Source organism: Nyctibius grandis, chromosome 29 (assembly GCF_013368605.1).
Source record: "Nyctibius grandis isolate bNycGra1 chromosome 29, bNycGra1.pri, whole genome shotgun sequence".
NCBI lineage: Eukaryota > Metazoa > Chordata > Aves > Nyctibiiformes > Nyctibiidae > Nyctibius > Nyctibius grandis.
Window position 1 is genome coordinate 5,598,176 of NC_090686.1, and position 26,220 is coordinate 5,624,395.

The following is a 26,220-nucleotide window of genomic DNA, read 5'->3' on the forward strand; positions in this document are numbered from 1 at the left end:
TTCTTTTCTCAGTACAGATTTTATTTCAATTTAATTGCCAGATTCACCCCATTAAAAAAAAAAAAAACAACAAATTCCATTGATTTCTACAGAATTCAAGACAACATACGTTAGGATAAATGAGTACGAAACACAGGACCTGTGAAGTACAGCAACTGTTTGCATTTCTGGGTGTAACAGCAACGCTGATCACACAGCTACGGCACGGCATCCCCCTGGAATAACACCTGCACGTACAGAACAGAGCAAAAAGCATCCACACCTGCATGTGACCAAGTATGTTTTCAATTTATTACAGTATGAGGGGAAAAAAATCACAAGTGAATGATACAACATGAGTAACTTTGCCTGAGCAGCTTTGACAGCTCCAGCCAGCAGCTCTGAAGGAGCCCAGTCCGGCCCAGAATGAACCAGCACGTTCCTCCCGCTCCGGCTCGCAGGCACCTCGCACTTCACGGACGGGCTTTACGTAGCGGCCTGTCTCTGCAGGGGATGGTGCACGTTCACTGTGTGAGCTGTCACTCTGCGTCCCACGCTCTCTGCACGCAGCCGGCCCCGCCACTCTGAACTCGACACGGCTCGGCCCAGCCGCCTGCACACCCTGCTCGGGGGGTAGCACCAGCCAACCCAGGCTGACGAGCGCAGGGCTCATCCCCGCTCCCCTCCCCTCGGATTCATGCACGGGAGGCGGCCGGTCCCTGGTGGGAGCTGCAGCCAGTCCGTGTGCGAGGCGCTGGCTGCGGAGCCCGGCCTGAGCGGGCAGGGGAGCCAGCTGCCTGCTCCCCAGCGCTCCCACCCTCCAGAGACCACAGCTGCTCCCTGCTCCGCTCTGGCCCAAGAGCCGTGTCCAGCCCTCCAGGAGAGCATCGCTCACACGAGAGCCGTTTGGCTGTTGATGCTGCTGAAGGCACAACGCTGCTTGTGCTGTAGGGAAAAACAAACACTTTACTTCTTCAACGAGAGCTGCACAAGAGGAGCTGAAAACACAGCTGCTTTTTGTTAGCTCCTGTACACTTACTGCCTGCAGCACGAGAACGGCCTCTATCCTCCACACATATAACCACCTGCTGAGCTTCACACAGCCAGGACGACTCCCCTGCACGTAAAGCAGAGCACATTCCTCAATACCAGCACAGTTTCAGCAGCAAACGCCAAGCTATTCCTGACTTGACAGGGAAGCTGGAATCCTGCAGCCAGCCAGGCTCCTCCAAGACCCTACATGATTTGTTTCCAAGCAAATAACACCGCTCTCCTTGAAGGACGTGACTCCCACGCAGGGACGTCTGGGCTTCCTCCAGGAGCTGAAGAAGGAATTACCACTGCATCTGCTGCCTCACTTTTACTTTTTAAATTAATAACTAGCACTAATAAAGGAACAGATTATTTTCTGTTCTTTGCTGCCAGGTCCTTTAACTAACACTGGGATGAACCAAGACCTATTTTTCCCTTCTCCTCCCAGCCCAAACCCTGGAGATAGCTCACCCTGGATTATTTTTTTTAATCCCAAGAGGCAGTCTCATCTCAAGCAACCTCAGGAAGGGAAGAAATACAGCCGGAGTCCTTAGTAAACTTTCCTAACCCATATGGTTTTCAAGGCTCCAGAAAGCCACTCGGTTTACGGGAGTGGAAGGACCATGTCCTACTGCACAGCCAGTGGGCTCCTGGGCTGGTTTTATCGACCCGAGAGGGCTCCTGGCACTGCACGGCATCCTTGAACCAGTAAGTATAGCAGATTCTCACCTTCCGATTAAATAAGGCACCGGTAACGTCTGTGGGTTTCAGTAACAGCGATTTGCAACCTGTTATTCAAAGGGTAACACAGTGGATCATCTAAACAGAAAGAATCTGCCTAGCAGCAAGAAGGCCTCTGCTTCGGCTTTAAAATGAGATGTGACTCTCGCGGTTACTTTGAATAATGTTTTTTTTGTGTGTCAAATGGAATCCTGTTCCTCTAACGAGGCTTCAGAGTTGACTCCAAGGCAAAGATTTAAAACGCCCTTAGATTTCAGAGGTGTTTTTTCTAGTCCCTTAAAAAGGAGCTGCTATAGGAGGTAAGCAGCAGTGGGGAAAGGAACATTTCATTTCAAATGTTATAAATGAGAGCTGGGTTGCTGGAGAAAAAACCCAACCTGTTGTCACCTTAACCACAAGGCAAGGCAGAGGGAAAACAACAGAATATAATTAAAGCACTTCCCAGGGTGGAAGGCAGCGCGGCAGCAGCAGCGGAGCCTTGCGGTTAGCCAGTTCTGTAGGAAATGCGCTCATCTCCGTCACCGTTTGCTCCCTAATGAGAGCCCCAGCGGGGACGAGATCGAAGAGACACACGAGCTGCAGTTACACCGGGGGAGCCCTTAGGGAACCGCCGGCTCCGCAGTCACGGGGAAAACAGCCAAGCCAGCCTCAACACGCGCCGTGTAACCCCAGCGACGGGGAGCTGCCTTCCCAGAGCCCAAACACACACGGACCCAAACGCCCTGTGCTGACTCACAGCGTGGCTGCAGCGTCATCCCTGCAGCCCGTTGGATTTTATCAGGTGTTTCAAGATGAGCTGCACTTGCACCAGCAATGACCACGAAGATGCACCGTCTGTTCTTGAGATTCGACCTCACCAAGACTGTGGCTGCCTTTGCGTGGGGCTGGCTCGTGGCCCAACCACACTTCAATGCCATAGGTAAAAACACTTTATCAGAAGACCAAAATCACAGAATCAGTCAGGTTGGAAGAGACCTCTGGGATCATCGAGTCCAACCGTTGCCCTGACACCACCCTGTCAACTAGACCAGGGCACTAAGTGCCATGTCCAGTCTTTTCTTAAACCCCTCCAGAGATGGTGACTCCACCACCTCCCTGGGCAGCCCCTTCCAATGGCTAATGACCCTTGCTGAGAAGAAATGCTTCCTAATGTCCAACCTGACCCTCCCCTGGCGAAGCTTGAGGCTGTGTCCTCTTGTAAATCAAGGTCCTCTGAGCCCTTTTTCATCTCTCAAGATGTTTCCTGCAAATACTCTTTGTGTCTTTTATTCGGAAACTTGGCCCTGTGCTCATCTCCTCTGGACTATGCTTGCTACTATATCAGGTGAGTGTTGTCCTGGGGGGAAATACAGTTATTACAAGATGCTCTACTTTGCAGAAGATGACATTTTTATAGCATGAATTAAGTTTAAAGCTGGAAGACAATTTTCAGTCTGACTGTTTAGAGAAAACCACTCCAAATGACTTAAAATTTGACATGGGATCCTCCAGTGCACGGTAACTTGTGATGTAGCTGCAACTTTTATTCAGGTGACATTTGATTCGATCTGGAAACCTCTTCATTCCCTCAGTGAATGAAGAGCCACAAAGCATCATTCTCACCCAGGACAGGCACAGGGTCTCCCCAAACACCTCACACTCTTGAGTGGGCAACCAAACTACCACACCTCCCATCTGGAAGAGGAAAGCCGTTTGTACTGAGCTAGGCAGGAGCAAGGTTAAGTTCTTAAAGCTCAGAAACCCCAAGCTGCTTCACTTGCAGCCCTGACTCCCTGCATTTCCCTCAAGAATTTTAGTCTTACAATGATTTCTGCAAGTTTTTCAGGTTTCAACTCACAGAAGGAAAACGTAACATCAAACAACATTCTGAACAACCTCAGGCTCTTCAAGTAAGTGTACATATTTCTGGCCATTAAAAAAAGCCCCATGTCATGGCACTTAAGTCCCTGCAAAATATCTTGGATTACTTCAGTTTCGTAGACATACAGACTGCAACAGTGGAAAATGAAAAGCTAAATAAATCTCCAAAAATTTTCTTGGTAGTTTCAAGTGCTTCAGATTAGACACTCCAGTCCCTGGAACCTTCCACAGTCTGCACCAGCCCCAGCACATGAACAAGGCAGGCTGGGATGAGGCACGAAGAGGAGAGTCAGCAAACGTGGCAAGTACTGGGCGTACACCAAGGGAACTGGCACCAATAAGCTCCGTCGGTGCCAGTGCCCACCTGAGCTCAGGCAGTAAGTAAAGAGGGTCTAAGCCAAGACAAACAATCCTGAGATGGAGATCCAGTTCTTCTTAAGGCTACGAGTGCATGTGGGTTTTTTAAGTGCTTTTCTTAAATTAATTATCACAAAAGACAGGCTAGCGTTCTTGAAACAGTTGTGATCCTTCATTCCAGTATAAAACACATAGGCAAACATGGCTTAAGACCCAGGAGCACTTAGGATATAATTTTAAAGTTTGTATTAAAAAATATTTTTTATCCAAATGATAAATATTTTAAAATAAGCATTTACAAAAATAAATGGTCCGTTCCCATAAGGAAGGACATATATAGCTGAAATTCTGAATACATCTTGAGGCAACACAATTATTGATGAAGCTAGTTAATAAAATCTTTGGTATGAGAGTATAGTACGTTAACATTCATGCACCGTTGTCTCCCCGTGGCAGGAATACCGTACAGACGAGTGAAAAGGCAGTTTCTCCTTAATTTCTTGGTATATCTTCCAAATACAACATACAAATGTTTCTAACGTGTCTTCCTATGATAATAGGAGAAAAGCCCAAGATTCTCCTGGCTCTTCCTATGACTTTCGTATCTAAAACAGAAGGAAGATGGGAGGAAAAAGAGAGAGTGAGCACAGTTAAGTTTCATCCTAGCTAATAAACAGCATCTAGAAAAAATTAGAATCAATAAATTACTCTAGGGGAATGCCCATTTCCTTCAATATTGTATATACATCAACTGCCACGACAGGGTAACGATGAATCTGCTGGGATTCTTCGCTGCAAGTTCAGGCACACAAAGAGGAGATCACTGAGGTAAGTGAGGGGGCAGCTTTACACCTGAGCACGGCACTGGAACACCACATCCAGGTCTGGTGGCCCTGTTACACATGGGGCATTGAGATACTGCACAGGTACAGGAAAGAGCCTCAAAAACTACAAAAAAAGAGCCTTGGAACGAAAGACTTGGAGAGATTAGTTGGTAATTTTAGCAAAAATAAAGATGGAGAGCTGACTTGAGGCACAAGGACCTCCACAGGGAGAAAATACGAATGTCAGCTGGCACAGAAACAAGGGGCTAAGGGGCTCTGCAATCTGGTCGAGAAAGGCTTAACAAAAATGCCAGGCTGGAGCTGAAACCAGTTCAAACTGGGAATGACACACACTTCTAACACTATGGACGATTAACTGGGATCAAGGGAAGTGATGGATTCTCTGTTTTTTTTTGTATCAGTCCCTGAAAGCTTTTCTGAAAATGCTTCTATTAAATGCTGGTGACTGAACCTGATGAAGGGAAGGGATGGCAGCTACGGAAACACATGGGTTAGCCTCAAAGGTCTAATGGTTCCCCTCTAGCCTTAAACCCTGATTCCATGGACAGGCCAGCTGAGGGACTCTGACCTAGGAATGAAGAATAGCACAGCTCAGACTCCCACATCACCTGAAATGTCCATGAACTGGCGCTACTGTAGCCTACAGCTCTGTGAAAAAAAATAGTACAATGTCCAACTGTTACTGCTGTGAGCAGGGTAGGAGGAGCAGAAGGCACCAAACCAAACTGGAGTTTGGATTCTGCTCCCCATCTACCGTGTGAAGACTGGCACTTCCCACAGCACCATGCGAAGACTCCAGATCAAGTGACACCTCTGAATCAGCTACTCTCTCCCCGTGGATCTCTCCCACTAGCACTGACTCACTGTTTTGCTGAAGTTGATCCATGTGGATGCATCAATGCGCCTTCTGCTAAGAGCTGCTGCTCTCACCACAGCGTTTGGCGAGTGGAAGGTGGGGCTATGCCATGGAGCAGGAGCTCTGCTCCCCGGGCTGCTGTGGAGCAGGCAACTTCCAGTGAACGGGGAGAGCTAACACCCAGAGCCTGCAACACAGGCAATGGTTGTAGCTGCTCGGGCTCAGCAAACGGAGCCAGCGTCCTCCGGCCCTGGCGCTGGTCATGCTTCAACCAGCTCCCAAGGCACGTGGAAGCCAGGTCTGGGTCTGTCTCGTGACTCCTGGGAATCGTGACCCATTGCTATAGCAACAGGAGCTCACATGACTACGGTCTTTACAAAGGGCCCCTATTTGTGGCATCTTCTGAGCACAAACTATCCATTATTTATATCTCGGCATGTCTGAGGCGCAGTTTGTATCCAAACCTCATTAATGAATGACGATGCCTTGACCTGCTCTATTAAATAAGCCACGTTAGATCAATGCTGCTCTCCTGTCCTGGGCTAAAGTAAGGCAACCAAGAGAAAAAACACCGGAGGAGTTTACCTGAGTTACAGCAATACCAGAATAAGGCAAATCCTGCAGCAACGCTAAAACAAGCGAGAAAAAACACTGGACCTAAAGAAAACGAAAAAGGAAACACGTTAAGACAGAACAGAGCAGTGGAAGTTTAGCTCAGTTCATAAATCATCAATTGCTATTAATATGCATAATTAAGTGTATTCAAATGAAGCTAACACAGTCACAATTATGTATGTTCTGCAGCTAATGTACTATGAAGCACATTTACTATACTGCAATTAATTTTTACTACAGCGCTTTGACACCATCCACTGCTCACCTCTCTTCATCTAGCTATATCCTGTAAGTGAAAGCTTCCTGAGATGCTTCCTCACTCTAAAACTTGGTGCAAAAACCCCTTAAACACTACAACAAAATACTAACCAGACTACTGGGACCTCACCACACACTGTAGCATTTTACTCCATAAATAGCTCCCACTGAGCCACCCTGCACTGCCTGCGGGTAAGAGCACATCATACGATGCAGTCCCTTACAAGCAGATTTGGAGGGGTTTGTTTTTTCCCCGCAGATGTTCCACAAATTCCACTTTCATGACGAGAGCAAATGTTCTTGCTCCTGTTTACAGTTCTGCTGGAAGCTGAAATGTGGAGCCACACGCGCACTAAAACAAACCTCCCACTGGAAACACTCCCTTCACGTGCCTGCCTGGAATTACACGCAGTCTAACGCTGGTGTTCAATAAAACCGTTCTAATTCATACTTATCCACAGACAAAACCTCATAAAGACTTGTATCTGCTTCTTGATTATCTAATATTCTATTTATATTCACTACTTCACTATGAATAAAGCTACAATTAAACTGCACCTGTCAATTGAAGGACAAATGTACTGCAGCCCAACAGACCAGCGGAGCTGACCCCATGGACAAGGACATTGGAGACACCAAAAGAGCAAGGACTTGGCTGCTCCTTCGGAGGTAACGTCCCAGCGAGGGTGGCTCGCAGCAGGACAATCTCCAGTCTGAGGCCAGCTCTTTCATCAGCACAAGAACAGAAATTATTTAATTTTCTTATTTCCAAGCATTTTCTCTGTTCTTCCTGTACTGTCAGGTTGCAGTCAGCAACAGCGATGTCAAAATCTGAACAGCAATTTGGTTCAACATTCAAAGTAACAACACCACAGGCAAAAATATACACGGAGTTAAACTGTGTTTCTGCCCCTCGTTTCAGCTTCCTCTCAGGGGAAAACTGGCAAAAAGGCAGAGCTCATAGAAGGTGCTTCTATTCTCTCATAATTGTATCCAAATTTCTAAATAAAATATCAATTAAAATGAAATTATAAAAAAGTTCATTATAAATTCTGAAAATTCTCCAGCTTTCTTTCAGATCTTCAATTCCTTTTCAAAATATCTTTCAGCAAATAAAATATTTGCCTCTGTAATCTGGGCATTGAACAGAGGAAGGGGAAAAAAAATTAACATGTTTTCCTAAGGAAAATAAATTTAAGTTCACCTTCGCTCATCTTCCTTTCTGTATTTGTTTTCAAATGATTTGTCCTTACATTGAAAGCTTAAAAAAAAAATGAAAAAATTTGAAAGTTATATTAAAAAATTATTGATGCCTTATGCAAAATGACAGCAGCAGCAGCTGAACAGACCTTATTATTCAAGCATTGAAGAAATCATAGGAAATGAAGAGTTTAGCTATAACAGTGTAAACAAAAATACCATTGTAAATATTGATTAAACCCTACAGTCTCTTGAATTTCCTGGCACCAGTTTCCTCAACAGCAGCTCAGTACGTTTTCTGCCATTAATTCCCCTTAACTTGTGACAGTAAAGGCATCGTAAACCAAACTATTTGTTACATAAAATGCAAATTACATGATAAAATAAATTGCATCATAATCTGAAAAGCCATTCCATCCGGGGACACTGTATGCATTTATTTACCCCTGTCATTTAGCATATATTTCTCCTTGTCAGTGTCTATCTCAGTGGAATCTGTGGTTTCTAGAAATAAAAGCAACACATGAGAAGTTAGTACTCAGCTCAAGCAAACAAACGAACATCATCAGCGCGTGCAAAATTGTGCAAAACAACACATTTCAGAAAAATACCCAATTTTGACATAAAACATTAATGCCTCCAAAGGTATAGTTAAATCTGGATATATGTTGATCGAAAGACACAGGCACACAGTCATCTGAATGCAACTATAAATAGCTGCAGCAACACCCCTGATCTGGTTAAGCACTAACCACAGCAGTAACATTACACTTGTTTCCCAAGGGAGGAAAGCAGGAGCTAATCCTTCCACAATGCCAGAAATTTTCATTGTAATAAACGCAAACTATTTGTTAATATAGGTGCTAATCTGAAAACACCTCTATAATTTAATGCATCACCATTCTTTCTGTTCGTGAGTAAATCTCTGGGCATTAATGTATCTGGCAGATGAAGCACTTGGAACAAACTGCTCGGCGCAGATTATTTACCTAAATTCTGGTCTCAGCTAAAGACATGCACAGCTTCTTTGAAAGTCTGTAGGTATTACGTGCTAAAATTTGGTGCAAATAGTTTTTGCCTCCATCTTTCTGCAAATTCTAGCAGAAAATGTCGACCTTAAGACAAGGTGCTCCGTAGTTAGCAGCAACAAAGCAGTTTCTGCTTTGGGCAGAAAGACCCGCAGCTCTTTTAGAGGTGTCATTGTTGCATAGATGTGGAGACAACATGGCACTTAGTGCCCTGGTCTAGTTGACAGGGTGGTGTGAGGGCAACGGTTGGACTCGATGATCCCAGAGGGCTCTTCCAACCTGGTTGATTCTGTGATTCTGTCTGCAGAGCGTATGTGCAACACCAAAGACCACCGTTGCCACCGTACGTGGCAGAGGAATGGCCTTCCTTTAATGCATCATGAATCTGCAAAACAACTTTTTTAGCCAAACCTCTTTGTGGTCAAGAGGGTTAAAAAAAAGAAGAAGAAGAAAAAAAAAAAGCAAGAACTCTACATTTGGCTGTCAATAGGGACGAGATTGAGACTGGTCTCAACTGATTTCCTTCTAGGTGACAATGTGGAGCTAGGTGAGGTGCCTTGGAAACCCGCCCTGTGTGCCAAGCCAGCAGAGGGGACCTGCTGTCAGCCAGCATTAGCCGAACGTCTGCCTCCCATGCTCGATACGGCCCTGTCAAGGGGGTGACAGGGCACAGCATTCAAGCAGAACAGAACATCTGAAGCACTTTGCTGCAAAGCCTGAGGGTCACTGAAGCAGAAAGGACTGCTGCAAAGCCTCCACGGCACACTCTATGGAGGGCAATCTCCCGTAGCGTGCCCATTTTGAGGGATTTCTAGCTCAGAAATCCTCACGCTTCACAGGAGAGCACAGCCAAATCTCTGCAATCTGTGAGGCTATCGCTGCGTAGGGCTGATCTGATCCTTTATCTTTCCACTCTGTGTCAGCATTGAGAGAACTAACAACAATTTCCGAGTCACTTGGAGGATCCTGCTCCGCCGCTGAGGCGGCCCGTGTGCCTTACCCACCCTCTAGCGGGAATGCTGAGATGCTGCTGAACATTTCACTGCCAGTCTGATACCTTATGCAAAGAAATTTTGTTCCAGCACAAATTTTAAAGTTGTTTTTAAAATGAAAAAGAAAACTTTGAAAGGATTCTCTCTGTGGAAAACATTTTTCATATGTACAGCTGCATGTAGTCTCTGTCCTGGCCACAGTTCAGTGTCCTCACCAATAATTTCTCCAGGTGTTTATAACACTGCTTGTTTCAGTTCAATCTGCCTTTAGAACAGTGCCCATGTTAGGGATTCCCTTTTTCCCTTCACATTTACAAATTCTAGTGTCAATTCTGTAAATGCTCTGTGTCAAATTTAACAACTACTGCAATGAGTAACATAAAAATTGTACATGTTAGAGGTCTGAAGGATAATGCCTTTAATATTCAAAATGTCCAAGTTCACTTAAATAACATCTCGTATTGAAAAGGGATCTCCTCCTGAAGAACAAACTTGCTTGTGGTTTTAGCTTAAAATGCTGCACCATTATCGACCATTCAGTCCAGAATGCATACATGTGTTTTAGTTACAGAACTCATAAGAAGCAGCAAACATATTACCACAATCACCTCATTATTTCCTTCTCAGGTCAATATAAGGAAACTGCAGAATCTCAGCATGTAGTAGTATTTATTAACTCAGTTATTTAAATTATTCTCATTGTTCTGAGGATGTAACATGAGAGTGTACCAAGATACAGAGAATTTCATGACTTATGCTGGTTACTGGAGTCCCTTTGCATAATGCAACAGCAGCAGAACAGTTTGGGAGCACCACAAACAGCTCTATTTTCTCTGTGAAGCTCTTCTAGCACATGTACTTGTTATGTGCAGTCTGACCATGAGAAGCCCTACCCTTGCCTACTGATGTGGCTACCCAAGTAAAAGCTCTCAGAAGTAACCACGTCAATCAGGGGCAAGGACGAGCACGTTTATGCTCTAGCTAGAAGTGAAAACATCACACAGACACCTCAGGTTCCTTTCAGCTGGTTTGTCCGGGCGTGACAACAGCACGAGGCAGTGTGAGAGTGTATCATCTTCACAATATCTGCACAACTTCCAACAGGAGCTTTCTGGGTACGGATGAACTTGGTCACAGCTATGCTGTTCCTAGCACTCAACTGAATTCAGACTATCCATATGGGACGTAGTCAGGCCTTGGCTACTGGGTGTACATTAAGACATGTTTTCAGAAATGGCTTGCAGGTGTTATTGAACATTAGCAGAGCTTAAACTCTTAAACCATCAACACACTCTTGAAATTTTATTCTTAGTGACTACACTAAGACTTCTTAAGCTGCTCTTAATTAATAAAGGCTGTCTGCTGCCTTCTAGTCAGCCTGGCAGAAAAACCTGTTGCTCTTGAGCTCTACCTGAGTAAAAATGATAGATCCAAGACTATTTGATTTAAGAGCCTGTTCCCTCAAAGGGCGTGACTTCGGCAAGGTCAGTATCAGATCAAAAGCACTGCCTTAAAGCTGCTGCGAGGCTGAATCAATTGGGACTCGTGCTTATCTGAGATTCTGAGGCAGGGATGGGCCCAGACTTTCCCAGTTCAAGAGGGTTCAGCTACAGATGTGGAGACCTGGGGTAACTTTGCAGCCCCCCTGTACAGGCAGGAAAATGGTGCAGTCTCCCACCGGTGTGTATTTGTACTGGGTAGATACAAACCTTTTCTTTCAAAATGAAAGTCAAAACGAAGCTAGACAATGCAGTATCTTCAAAGGGAATTACAATGTTACATGCTCTTTTCACTCCAGAAATAAAAGAGGTCTGTTTTTTTTATACCTATAGACTTTTGGTGTAACAGTTTGAATCTCACTGGAGTTTGAACCCACATGTCTAACATTACCCCTGGCATCTAACTGTGGAGTTTCTTACAACCAGAAATCAATTGACCGGTGAAGCATTAGTGCTGTTAGATACTTTATCAGGATTTCTTTAACTGCAGCCCTTTTGCAGCTTCATTAACTTAAATGTGGGAGCTTTCCCTCAAGCTCCTCAGGTCATTGCAGTATGGGGATGCCTGAAGGTATTTCCCATCCATTTGGAACACTGGACTTTTCTCCAGCTCGTTAGGTAGCAGAGGGTGGGGAGGAAAAAAAATAAACACCAACACATAGCAAGCATGATCCCAGGTTGGCAAGTCAGGCTTGATACTTTTCCTTAAAGAGGTGAGCTCCTTTGCGTATAGAATCAAATCTGTTTGAGCCTCAGGCCTTCTGAAGTACATACATGTATATTTGGGGGACATCAGTCAGGCCCATCAGCTGCACAAAACAAGTCCTAAGTGATTAAAATCACAGTTCATCATTGCAAGGTCCTATGAATGTTTGCTTCATGTTAAACTAGACCCAACTATGAGATTTATGGATTGAGGGAAAGCCAATCTTCTGGGCCACCGGAGTTTTGAGCTTAACAAATTTGAGGTTTGTAATGTTCTTATGTGCTACAAGCCAGAATAAACACAGAGGAAATAAACAAGCCATTAAGAAGCAATGGTTATGAAAAGAGAAATTGCACTTCATACAAGTTATATTGCTGTCTTACATGTTGCACTTACACTGTTTTAAAGACCTATTTCATGTTTCAAAACAATCAAAATGTTTTGGACTGCCCACAGTAGTCAACAAATAACAAGAACTACACAGTCAAATCCCCTTGCAGCTTTTGGAAAATTCCAGTCAGAAGGAATTAAGCTATACCCCTGAAATTATTTAAATAACCTAACCAGGTTATTTAAATAACCTAAACCTCATCTGAAATGAGGTTTTGTAATACACTGATGAGGAAATCCACAACTCAATCAACTTAGAAATGAACTTACTCAAGATTTTCCTGCTTGGCAGGTCATTATACAGTTGTTCAGCATTGATCTGCAGAGCCCTGTAAAACTCTTGACAGTGTCTGTCTCCTTTCTTTTGAAGGTGCTTTATCAGATCTGAAAGCCTGGTATGGAGTGATGCCTTTGGATTCCTGAACTGTGAGAGAAAAGCATTCATCAGAAGAGAGACTGCAACAGCTGGAGATCAATTTTACATCACTTTACAGCATTCCAGACAGTGAGATACGGAGCTTGTTTTATATTTGCTAAAAGAATGGGCCAAAAAAGCGAGGGGGACCTAGAAAGGACACACATGCACTGCACAGCAGCCTGCAAGACACTGAGCTCCATCTGGTCAGCACTGCTTGATGGAGAGTATAGTGCCTCTGCCTTCCCTCGTTCTTTTTTCTGGCCTGATAAAGTGACAGCTACTCTGCATTTGATGTTTTCTCTGCGTTCAAACTAACACAGTACTGGCTATTCTACAATTTTTGACAGCTGTTGATAGAAAATATCAACAAATTTTATTATAAAGTTTTATGTTTTCAAGTTTTCCCTTAGCTGCCTAGTAATGAGCACCCAAAAAGGTACTCTATACTGCTTATATTAGTCCCAAGATTGGAGTGTTCATCATCCCAAGATTACACGTTTCATTGTTTCCAGCACAATTAACTGCTGTGTACCCAGTGCAACACACACAAATCCCCATTACCCAGGCAACATGGCAGGCAGCTGCAGAAGAAAGCACTTTTTTTCTGTAGTCGAAAATGTGATGAATATTAGGAGACCTTACACAGCGAATGAAAACACGCACCTAGCCTTACATCAAACTCATCTCAGCTTACCTGGAAAACATCCAAAGCCATTCTCAGCAAAGCATTATATTTCAGACTAGTACAGTACATAACCTTTTTAGCATACTTACCTAGGATAAATCCCTGCTCTAGGGGGACAGGAATGCAACAAACCTTACACAACACTCCTTATTCTGACAAAATTCCCACAAGGTCTACCGGATCTAGCCAAGATTGTAAGCTTCCTAAACACTCAACAGAGTTGACAGAAACTGGCCTGGACCTATGCAAAAGTAGTTCATTTCTGTCTGCTAAGTGCAGAAGTCACAAATGATGTTTCACAGATTCTTTATGCATATTTTGAAGCTCTTGAGGGAATGAGAACATCTTTAATTGTGCATCGGTCTAGGGAAGTGATCGTCCCTCTGTACTCAGCACTGGTGAGGCCGCACCTTGAATCCTGTGTCCAGTTCTGGGCCCCGCACTTCAAGAAAGATGTTGAGGTGTTGGAGTGAGTCCAGAGGAGGGCGACCAAGCTGGTGAAGGGTCTGGAGGGTCTGACCTACGAGGAACGGCTGAGGGAGCTGGGGTTGTTTAGCCTGGAGAAGAGGAGGCTCAGAGGTGACCTTATTGCAGTCTACAACTACCTGAAGGGAGGTTGTAGTGGAGTGGGAGTCGGCCTCTTCTCCCAGGCAACCAGCGATAGGACAAGAGGACACAGCCTCAAGCTTCGCCAGGGGAGGTTCAGGTTGGACATTAGGAAGCATTTCTTCTCAGCAAGGGTCATTAGCCATTGGAAGGGGCTGCCCAGGGAGGTGGTGGAGTCACCATCTCTGAAGGTGTTTAAGAAAAGACTGGACATGGCACTTAGTGCCATGGTCTAGTTGACAGGGTGGTGTCAGGGCAACGGTTGGACTCGATGATCCCAGAGGGCTCTTCCAACCTGGTTGATTCTGTGATTCTGGAGGGTTTTCAAAGCCGGCTAGATGTGGTGCTGAGGGACATGGGTTAGTGGTGGGCTTGGCAGTGCTGGGTTAACGGTTGGACTCTATGATCTTAAAAGTCTTTTCCAACCAAAACGATTCTATGATTCTATGTTTATCATAACTGAGTGGCTAGACTGGCTCAGCTGATGATCTAGCACTGCTCTACACCACCAAAACACCATTCATCCCCATGGATTTTCATTATGACAGAATTAGACCCATTTTTCCTAATGGTAAAATACTGATATGCCAAATCCTCGAGCCTTGTGCAGACAATGAAGTCAGCAGAGGGCAAGTACAAACTGTAATAGGTAGGATCTGGGAAGCTTCGAACTGACTTTAATTTTCACTGCACACAAGTTTAAAAGATCTTTTTCCCTAGAAACAGCTACCCAGTTTTGAAATCTTCATGACACAGAGGGAGGCCTTCCTCTATACATAGTGGCACCACTACAAGGTGTTACTAACTCCATCCACTTCCCACAGCTCCCACACTTACACATGGGACCAATGCCCCCCTTCTCTACCTATACTCAAGAGTTATTAATCACATTAATCAGCAACTAAAACTGATTAAGCCAATAGACTATTTTGTGGACACAGCTGGACACAGCACAGATCATCTGACATGACACCCCACACCAGCTCATGTGAGGAGGCAGGCATGCAGGGCATTTGGTCACACGATGGGTGCAATTCTGCCCACGGAGTGGTTACAAGACAGTGTGCTGCTGCACGCGCGGCATCAGACGTCATGGCAAGGACCGTGGCATTAAGCTGCTGCTGAAGAGACTGCCCTCTCTCATAACCACTTGGCACAGGGAACGTGCCAGCCCTGTGACTTCTCTGATATGAGATCCCAGACACAACCGGTCAGCAAGTAAGAGGTGAGGAAGATTGGCTGCATGTGGCACAAAGAGTCAAGTCGGGAAGAGGGCAGCTGAGCTACTGACCCGCAAAACCAACACAACATTCAGAGATATAGAAAAATTCATCAAATTACCTTTTCTGCTTCTGCATTGGTAAGAATTTGGGGGTAGACTCTGTTAAGCTGAAGAATAATTTTATCAACCACTTGCTCATTCAGTCTGCTGTTGCTTGTAAGAAAATACATGTCGTGTTGCAGCCGATGACAATACGACTGATCTAGAGATAAAATAATACAAAGAAGAAACCACAGCAGTTAATTAGCGAGCCATTTTTAAATTCTGCACATTTCATTTTCTTAACAGAGGTTAAATAGCTAAAGTAAAATTACCACCATCACGTAACTTTAGAAAGCTGAACTATCTATTAGGGAAACACTACAAGAGTGATGTGCTTTCAAAGACCTGTCCACTTAAAATTACACACATCTGAACTCCTGGCTGGTCACTCGTGCTGCCTCTCTCTTTCCAAAGGGAGAAGGTTCTAAATTATTTAGATGTCAATCACTGATGGATTAATCAAATACAGTCCTAAAGTTGTTAAATCACTGAAGATAAATTTTCTATCATTTATGAAGTCAGATTATGGAGTTTAAAACCACTGTGTTTTATAAATTTTTTGATGTAAATATGTATTTCATAGAGAGAGGTTCTCTCTGACGTAGAATGGTAAAGGACATAAATTTCGTTTCTTTTTCTGTTAACCTCAACCTCTGCAAATACACAAATCCAGACTTGCTGTTGTCTGAGGCACCATTTCCAGCTTGAGAGCAATGGATTTTGCAGGAGCACAGCTTTCCCTACAGCTGCTTGTCTATAGTCCCTAGGTTAAGATACAGGCCCAGGGTGGTTCCACGGGTTACTGTGCCCTTATCAGATTTAAAAAGAGAATGTTTATGACCGTGTCTGAAGTAAGTGCTAAAATGTCAGTACAGCACTTTATAACCAAGCAGCACAGAAAACAAAACCAAAACACCCCCACCCCCAGCACGTTCCCCATGTAAAGCAAATGCATAGGGTTTATGGTATTTTGGCTACCAAAAAATACATAACCATCAGCCCTTTGGGCCCTGCAATTTAGAGAAGATAAAGAAAAGACTGAAGGAAAAGAACCAGAAAACTTCAGCACGATGCACTGCACCTACACACAGCCCTTGCCCTTTCTGTATCACGGTTGGGTTTTTCTGTATCTGTGTAGCGCTACGAGCATTTACAGGAAAGGGCTCAGGAAAACCTCTTAGTGTGACCATGACGCACTAATACCTTCTCCAGTGCCAGCGTCACCCCTATTCAAACAGGAACACACAGCAACTGATACTGCACAGAGAGCTGCTTCTACAGGCACGACAGGATTTCAGTTACACTCTTACTTTTTATACAAACACCATATTATTTCCATGGGTTTCCAATGCCTCGCTTTTCCAAGGCTCGCTGTCAAGGCAGCTCTTTAGCTTACCGTCAGAAACAAACCGCCCTGACATTCTTGCTGTGCAACTCCCTTTTGTTGTAAGAAGTTCCACGTTATCTGATTCAGGGCTGAGATCAAACTTCTCTTCAAATCAACTCATTGGCGTGCACAAAAGGCTGAGGCAAGGAGCAGGAGACTGTGAAGTTTTGTCTGTTCATGCAAATACTTTTTGGGGATTGAAGTGCCACACTCCCTACAGCATCCTCCTCCTCCGTCTGCCTCAGCTACATGATTTGTAGTGATTCTCTGTCACCAACAACTCTGTACCTTCTGCAAACTTAGAAAAAACATGCATTAAACCAGGGTCTTACAGCTAGCAGAGCAATTAAACTTCAAATAACACTGTGACATTCAAACAACAAACCACAGCAAGTGCTAAAAGCATGACAAGGATCCGGCAGAACGAGCATACCAAGTAAAATAAAAGCAGGCTCAAAGTATCATCTTCCTCCCTGCTTCTTGCTCTGTTCCTGCCTTGTCATTACCGACCCTGCACAGGCAGCATGCAGAAGTCTATCAGCAGCAATTACAGCAGTGAAGTTAACTGCGACCAACTGAAGATCAGTTTATGCCAAGATCATTTTCTGAGCAGTCAGGAGCACTCCGTGTTCTCATGGCACTTCTCATTTACACACACTCATTAAACCATCACCAGTCTTACCAAGGACTTTTTGCTGCCACCTGAAAGCTGTGTGCTGGTGCACTGGGTTACGGGGTAAAAGCCTCTCTGAGATTTCAGGGGTGGCTACTTTTTCTTCCCATCCAAGCCAAAAGGTAAGAGAAGAGAATGAGACGATGCTCTTGGCCTCTCTGGCTACTGCTAAACTGTGCCTGCCAAGGACAGGTCTTATCCCTGGCTCAGGCATCTGCAAGATGCTTCTCCCATCCTATGGGATGCTCCATTTTTAAGAGGCACCCATGAAGCAGTCTGCTTCCTCCCCATTCCCACAGAGAAGTTTCACCTGCCTGCACCTTCACCTCCTCCAAATTACATCAGTTCAGTATTTAGGATGGGGTGCAAGAATCAAAATTTCCCAAAGAGCAGTTACCAAGCTCAACACTAGCTCAATAAAAGCAGAGCCTAAGTACCTCACCCTTCCAGTATCTCCCTTCTCTCTTCTGAAATCTTTCATCTTTCCTCTGAGAAATCTCTGCCCAAACCACACAAGGAACTGCCTTCAGGCTTCTGCTAGACCAGAGAAGTGAAACTTCCCACTGACACCACCCACCAGTGCAGAACTGTGCTCCAGCTACTAAATTTAAAGAAAACAAACAAACTAACAAAGCCCCACCAATCCCAGCAGCTGGAACATGGCACCCTGCTTTGGAGTGATAAGGGTATCTGGAAAGCACACGTGTGCATGTGAAGCCACCACACGATGCTCCCGGGCCCAGCTTGCCCCAGGAGCTCCAGCAGCTTTGTTGTGGCATGGACTTGCTGCCATGCACTGCCAGTCACAGCCCAGTTAGTGATGTAGAAACATGACCGTGCTATGAAGTTTTATAATCACTGTTCACGAGCAGCAGCTTTTTAATATTGAACATGCCTGTTATTTACATTTTAAAGTAACAGAAACCCCACACCAGGTAACTTCACGACTGCAGGAAGGCTACTGATGTGCCGTCAGGTCTTCAGAACTTAGGGAGTGGTTGTTTGGGATATTTTGCATATCCACCTTTTATCTCACTCCCTCAAAGAGACAACAGTTATTGCAAAGAAAATTTAAAATAGTTATGCTAAGACGACTTTATTTTTAAGCAGGAGTCACCCCAGCATTAAAAGGACTGTCATGCTGTCAGCCAGTACTTGCCTAGAAAGTTCAGAGCAGCAAAATGGGGAGCCCAGGTCAACTAACCACAGCTTACAGCACAGGCATGGCATTGCCAGGCATTTTAACACCCTCAGACTGCACGAGGATTGCATCTAACTCCGAATTTGTAACTCGATGTTACTGCAGTTACTCCTTCTCCTCCACCAGAACATTAATGTAACTTGGCTTAATCCTGTCCCCAGGCTTCGGACCCAGCCGCAGGTTTGCTCAAGCATGCAGCTGCCGTGGAGGAGTCTGCAGGCATAGCTGGAGGGCTGGCCTAAAGGTTGCTTAAAAAAAGGTTGGTCTCTTCCTTACTCAGAGGAAATGTAAACTTGTGAAAGAGACAGACAGGAAACTCAGGAACTGTCTTCAACAGCTGAGAAGACTAATAAAAACATGACTAATAATTTCATGTTACTGACTTACAATTACTCTAAGCCCATGACACATCATACACAACCGCTCTTCTTCTCTTACCCAAAGTACAAGAGGCCTCTGGCATACAGCATATGCCCACCACGCTACCATACACAGCCTGCACCCGACCGTACACCCAGAAGGAAATTAAGTATAATTAAGAGATATCAGAGAAAAGCAAGAGATTATTGGTTATTTGTAGCCAGCAGCTCCTCAAACAGAGAATAAAATACATAAAATCAGTGATGATAAACGTGCAAGCAGCAAATGACAGTAACAAAGCAACCTACTCATCATTTTTCACCAGCAGGTAAAAATAACCCCCATTGCAACCCTTCATAAAATGACACACCTCCCTCCTTCCTTCCAAACGGGCAATTAGGTTTCTGGTGATAGCTGCAGAATGACCCAGCCATTATATTAAGTGCTGGTATTTTAAGGCTACTCAAAGGTATTCTGCTCTTGGAATAACAAGGCTCATAAAAAATCCGATCATATGCGACCGTAACGTGCCAGACTGTTCTACAGCACCTGCAGGAAAAACGTCAAGGGCGACAGAGCCACCCTTCCCAAAGCTCCTCCTAATTTAACAGCAGAGTGGGTTCACAGGGAGTTTTTCAGAGACAACTCCTCACCTAGGCACCACTATGCCAGACCCTGGCAGCAGCCAGGACGTCAGACAAGCGCTGTGGCGTTGGCACTCGTGCTCCATACGCCTGTGGTGACGTGTCTGGTCCCTGGAAGGTGTCACTAGCCAGTGGCACAACACACTGATAACACCAACTTCCAGATTACAGTGGCGGTCAAAAACCCCTTTGTAATTTTGATTCTGCTTAATTATTCTTACCATAAAAGACCCCATGTTGTTTTCTGTACAAGGAATATCAAATGGGATTTTGCCTCTCGCAGCCCCCCCCTGCATTTGGTCCTCCACGATCCACTTTCGCTGCCCTTCTGGATAGAACCACCCGGCCCCAGGGACCTGCAATGGTCCGCATTGCCACCTCATGTTTATGACACTAAATTAATAAATCCAGCTGCATTTCAAACTCGCAGGCTGTGATCAGCCCCTCCTCACTACGCTGCAACACGTAACAGCTCTCATCCACGCCTGGGCCCTGGGAGCATAAATGCTGCCCATCACCTTAAGTCAGGTGGGTAGAGCTTTCCAACTAATAACCCCACCAATATTTACGTAAGGACTCTTGATACCTTCTCTGACACTGCATCTTTATTATGGTTTCATCTTTTGTTTGTTTTTCCCTCAAAAGCCTCCTTCAATTTACCAAGCAAAAAGAATCATCACAAGTGAACAAATTTAAACACAACAGCCACAAAACCCAACACATCTCTGACATTCTCCACGACAACACACATCATTTGTAAACACCCATTCCAGAAACCTCAGCAGTATCTGCTCTGCAATGCAAACACAAGTTGCAACTGCCTGTAAAACTCTGGATGATTTTCATAAACTTTATAAAGCCAAGCTGACAACCAAAACCTTGAAGGCACGTGACCTGCCATTTATACGTGTCCATGCAAACTCCCGGCTGAAGCATCTCAGGAAAGGGCTGAAAAAGTCTCTCTCAACAAAATATCAGCTTAACGCTAATTTAGTTTTTGGCTTTTCCCTTTCAAGAGCCCAGGAAAGGGATGCTGAGGATTTAAGAAGGAATCTGACTGCAGAGAACTGGTCTGAGATGATCAGATTGCACTGGTTACCAAATGCACCCCTGATCAAGGGCAACTGGTCTGCTCCTCCGAGCTGGAAGTGGTGATGCAGAGGTGAAAGACAACGTGCCACCCTCCCCAGCCGCGCTCACCCATGTGCTGGTGCTACTGGTAAGTTAGGAAACAGAAGTCAAGAGTCTTTCACAGTAAGTCATAGAATCATAGAATCGTTTTGGTTGGAAAGGACCTTTAAGATGATCGAGTCCATCCGTTAACCCAGCACTGCCAAGCCCACCACTAACCCATGTCCCTCAGCACCACATCTACACGTTTTTTAAATCCCTCCAGGGGTGGTGACTCCACCACTGCCCTGGGCAGCCTGTGCCAGTGCCTGACAACCCTTTCGGTGAAGAAATTGTCCCTGATCTCCAATCTAAACCTGCCCTGGCACAACTTGAGGCCGTTTCCTCTCGTCCTATTGCTTGTTGAGAAGAGGGACTTGGGAGAAGAGACCCACACCCACCTCGCTACAACCTCCTTTCAGGTAGTTGTAGAGTTCAGTAACTCACCTTTAACTAAAATTTCTCGTCAGTGCCACACAGCGTGCCGAGGTGTGAAACCCGGCCCAGCACCGCCCGCCCCCACGCAGGCCCGCTGCCGCCCTGCCTTCGTCGGGGAACGCAAACCCTCCGTTCAGACACGCACCTCGCTGTGTGTGCTGGCCCCAAACCCCAGGCCCGGCTCCCGCACAACCAGCCGCCGTGCCCCGAGCCCCGTGCCGCCGGGCCCGGCTCCGAGGCGTGACGCCGCGGCGCTGCCCAGCACCGGCGCCGAGGCCGGAGGCGGCACGGCCGGGCCCGCTCCCCAGCGCCGGGGGGCCCGCCGCGCTGCCACCCGCGGGCGGTGAGCCCCGCCCGGGCCCCGCGGCCGAGCCCCGGCTTGCGCAGCCAGACCCTCCCGCGGAGCTGCCGCGTTGGCGGCGGCCGAGCACGGGGCGCCGAAGGCGCCTCCACACCCGCGGCAGCGCCTGAGAGTCTCCAGTCACGGACCGGGAGCGCAGTGGCGCAGCGACAGCCCGAGGCGGCCCGGCCGCCGGAGCCCCCGCGCTCTCCTGCCGCCCCCGGGCTCCCCCCGCCCCACACTCACCGGCCATGGCGGCCCCGGCCCTGCCCGGCCCGCCGGCGGGCTGCGGGCCTTCCTGCTGGGGGTGGCGGCGGGGCCGGGCCGGGGCGGTGCGGTGGGGCCCGCCGGGGCGGTGCCTCCCAGGCCCGGAGGAGGTGCCGGCGGAGGCGGCGTGTGGCGGTGGAGTGCCCGGGCCTGCTCCAGCTGCCCCCGCACCGCTCCTGGGGGTTTCCCCATCGCCTGGGCCGCCCGGAGGGCTCAAACACACTCATGTGCGATGGCTGCATTTCTGTGGCTGTCCAGGGCGCGGTGCGGTGTGGAAGTGTGAATTTACGCTTCCACAGCTGTCAGGTTTGAAGCAATTAATTGCATAATTACTAATGCCGCAATTTACTTTTCCACAAGTAATTTAACAGTTCAAAATACCATGTCTACATTTGCGTAGTATCCGTATGCAGTGTATATTTTTTCTTGTGCTGCAGCACTCTACACGTTTGTTTCAATGCAGCTACGGTGTATAAGGCAAATTTGACAGGTAGTTACTCAAGCCCAAGGAGCAGAATCACAGAATCACAGAATCAGTCAGGTTGGAAGAGCCCTCCGGGATCATCGAGTCCAACCGTTGCCCTGACACCACCATGTCAACTAGACCAGGGCACTAAGTGCCATGTCCAGTCTTTTCTTAAACCCCTCCAGAGATGGTGACTCCACCACCTCCCTGGGCAGCCCCTTCCAATGGCTAATGACCCTTGCTGAAAAGAAATTCTTCCTAATGTCCAACCTGACCCTCCCTTGGCAAAGCTTGAGGCTGTGTCCTCTTGTCCTGTCGCTAGTTGCCTGGGAGAAGAGGCCGACTCCCACTTCACTACAACCTCCCTTCAGGTAGTTGTAGACTGCACTAAGGTCACCTCTGAGCCTCCTCTTCTCCAGGCTAAACACCCCCAGCTCCCTCAGCCGTTCCTCATAGGTCAGACCCTCCAGACCCTTCCCCAGCTTGGTCGCCCTCCTCTGGACTCGCTCCAACACCTCAACATCTTTCTTGAAGTGCGGGGCCCAGAACTGGGCACAGTATTCAAGGTGTGGCAAGGACAACTTCTCTCAATCAGAGAAAAGCTTGCAGTGAAGCATCTAATTAATTGGAATATATTGACTTCATCAGGGAAAAGGAAATCTGCGTGTTTTAAAAACTCCCGTTTGCACAAAATTTCATCAGCATTTAATTACCCAGCGAGGTACGGAGGACAACGTGCCTTCCCAGGTGTAAATGCTGCAGAGGAGCGAGGCTGAACCTTAGCTTTGCAAACTGTGATAAATAAAGGGATACATTATTTATTACTGCAGGTTGTTTTTACTACAAAATCTGGTATTTTTATAATGTATTGGAAAAGGCAGATTTCTAGTATGGCGAAGACACAGGGTGATTTGTAATTATGACTTGTGTTGAAACCATGAAGAAACTGTTTATGTTGAAGAGGGACAGAAATCTTCCGGAGGGATTAAAATCACAGTAGGCAAAGCTGCTGCCGGACTGGTACATAAAATGCCTCGACCACACAAGTGCCCTCGCACAGACACTTCTGATTGAAACAGTTTGCTTCTCTTAAGTAGCAAGTCCCTGAGCACCAAACACACCCTTACCCAGGAAACACAAGCGTTGCATGGATGACCACTGGTCCACAAGATCCTGAAAGGTTTGCCCTGGTTTGCCTCCTCCTTCACCCAGCCGTGTGGAAAATCTATACCCATACACCAGGACTGGTTAAACAGCAAGACAATAAAACGTACAGCCCCTTGCTCTGAGTGGTGTGGTGTCTTGGGAACTTGTAGCACTGAAGCTGGAAGTCAGCATGTCCCAACCGACAGGCTGGGCCTTCTGAAGCCTACAAGGTAGGCATGAGTTGCCAAATGGGAGGTAAGAAAGAATTTAGTGAGGACTTGACTTTGCGCTTGGATACACGCTGTACACCCTCTTATGAGAGACAGCTCCAGCTAGCCTGGGAGTTAAAAAAAAAATGAAAAAAAAAAAAGAGAATTTGCTGGAAGTTTGCGAGTGCTGCCACTTCGTGGTGTCACAGAGGAAGTGTCATACCCAGCACAACCCCCGAGATGGTGCTTGGGGTGTACCGGGCGTTTCTAGCATGTCCTGGGGCAGCATTTTGGCTAGCAGGGTTACCCAACACAGTCCTGAAGCTTTCTTCTGGCTAATTTCTTTCTCTGATACTCTCACCTCTGTTTTCAGCGTCTGGCCGCCCCTGCCAGGGTGGAGTTTCTGGCCTGGCACAGCTCTCCGAAGACAGCGGCGTCCCACCCCAGCGCCACATCGCACACCCCTGAGCTCATCGCGGAGACCTTCGTGGTGAGCACAGCCAGAACCGCTGTACCTCACACGATTACTTGCACCTCCGTTAACAAGTGACATAACCTACGTCCCCACATTTACTCTTGAAAACGTTGGTCTATAGCTCTGTACTACAGACGAAAGCAGCTTCGTTATCTCTAGAAAGTGTAAGAACATGGGGAAAAAACCTCACTGGAATATTTTTAGTATTGTCAAATGCTGTGGCATTTATGGTACGTGTCCTTGGGAAGATGAGTATAGTACAAACACCCTGAGTTTATTCCATTTACCCTCAGCAATCTGCATCTTCTGAACAGCATGAAAACAGATTTGTAAATTATTATTATTGCACATGGAGACCTTGATCATGCCCGTATCAGAGGGATTTTTGGCAATGTTTTGTAGTAACAGAAACAGGCACCTTGTGGGAAGGAAATTGTCATTTTACAACTCCTTTCATCATATATTTTTAAGACTATTTCATATTTATATTAAAATATTACAGCAAGAGGTGTTGCCTCGTAGTAAGAAGCAGTGGTAATACGGCATGCTGAGGAGTTGTTTTTATGACCATTTTATACCGTTGTGAATTCACTGCATTTTGTGCTCTGCTAAAAAGTTTCTCTGGAATCGCTACCAGAATCTAAACCACAAAACTGAAAACCTGGTAGTCATAATGTGACGTAGACTGAAATCTCTGATATAAATCTTAAATGTTTTTTAGCAGACGGTGTTTCTGAGCACTGTGAGCGAAGTGGAAGTGAAAACCAGTCACTCCGGAGTGCTGCGGTGTACAGTGCCACATTGCCTGGAGATATTTTTGTCCTATAGACTCAGATAATGATACAAGAATCGAGGGTTAAATATATCTCCTCCTCATGCCCGTGGCACGCAAGGCTCCTGTGGCCGTATTACTGTTACATTTGCCTTGGAAACACAGTTCCTCGGGCCGCGGCAGAGGCAGTGGAGAGGGACACCCATCCGCCTGCACGGGGCATGTCCCTGGAGGGGCACATACTTGGCCACCAAATCCCCTCCCACGGTATGATCCGTGACATTGAAAGAGCACAGCTGGATAGGGAGGGGGCACGCTCCGTACTGGTGATGGCGATGAGCCGTATGCAGACGGTGCTATGAAACCCTTATGCCCTTTGGGGCGAGTAACGCCGATTTTTGAACTGCTCCCAGACCAAGCGGCAGCGTGCGGAGCCCTCGCGTCCTGCTGACGGCAGGCGTGCCACACTGACAGAGCCCCACTCATTTCCGAAACCCTCTGATGCATTTCAGATTTCTATCTATCTCCTCATTTAGTGACAGGCCCAACAATGTTTTGTTTCCCAGCCTCTAAAGGACAGCAGATGTATTTCCTGGTTAGCTAATCTCAACAGCCATTGCTGTTTCCCCCCTGCTAAACCAACTGATTTGTTTATTTGAATGACTTATTTGCTTTACTAAATATTACCCTTGTCCTGGCAGCATTGGCATGTAGTGTTTTCTTGTTTTGTCTGTTAATTGTTAAATCACAATATGGTTTCTTATTTTCCCACAGCTGAAGAGCACTGGATCTCTTTAAGAACAAATTAAATCCAGATAGTGCAGGCGGTTCCTTTAACAAAGGGAAGAGTGTTTAAGAAAATACAATGAAATCTTTCTTAAAAGCTCAGATTACACACTAAGCTCCCTTCAGCAAGTTGTAGCTAATCGTTTATAAAAACAGACTCTAAGAAGGAAAAAAAAATGGGAAAGCAGCGACCCATCAGAGCCGCTGCCTCTCCTGGCTCCCCACTTCTGTTCCTGCACATTCGGACTTCTCAAAGTGGTCATTTTGCCCAAGTTCCTCATTACAAATACGCACTTACATGTCTTGTAGATCATCATCCATAGGTTTCACGGGTTTGTGCTGTGCCTGGTACACGTGGAGCAGCAGGGCAGGCGGAGGGCTGTCTTCCTTGCCGGGATGAGCAGAGGTCACTGGCAAGTCAGAGAAGCGAAAGTAAACTGGGAGGGAGCGTGTCCGGCTGCGCCGGCCAAGGCCTGCCGGGAGCGCGGGTCACGG

The 26,220-nt window shown here is 46.3% G+C and overlaps 1 protein-coding gene across 4 annotated transcripts; it reads right to left on the reverse strand.

The window, feature by feature from the left end:
• On the reverse strand, positions 1 to 26,158 carry CARD19 (caspase recruitment domain family member 19). Of its 4 annotated transcripts, none has more exons than XM_068419811.1 (6): positions 26,024 to 26,158; positions 15,409 to 15,551; positions 12,629 to 12,782; positions 8,188 to 8,247; positions 6,256 to 6,327; positions 1 to 4,574 (listed from the first exon to the last, which is right to left on the reverse strand). In XM_068419811.1, the coding sequence occupies exons 1-6, from the start codon at positions 26,040 to 26,042 to the stop codon at positions 4,462 to 4,464; spliced, it is 561 nt and encodes a 186-aa protein (XP_068275912.1). In that variant the 5' UTR covers positions 26,043 to 26,158; the 3' UTR covers positions 1 to 4,461. The 4 variants fall into 4 exon arrangements, with proteins under 4 accessions (XP_068275912.1, XP_068275913.1, XP_068275911.1 ...); XM_068419812.1 differs by lacking the exon at positions 26,024 to 26,158 and adding an exon at positions 21,851 to 21,925; XM_068419810.1 differs by lacking the exon at positions 26,024 to 26,158 and adding an exon at positions 16,788 to 17,076.
• Between the last annotated feature and the right edge of the window lie 62 nt (positions 26,159 to 26,220).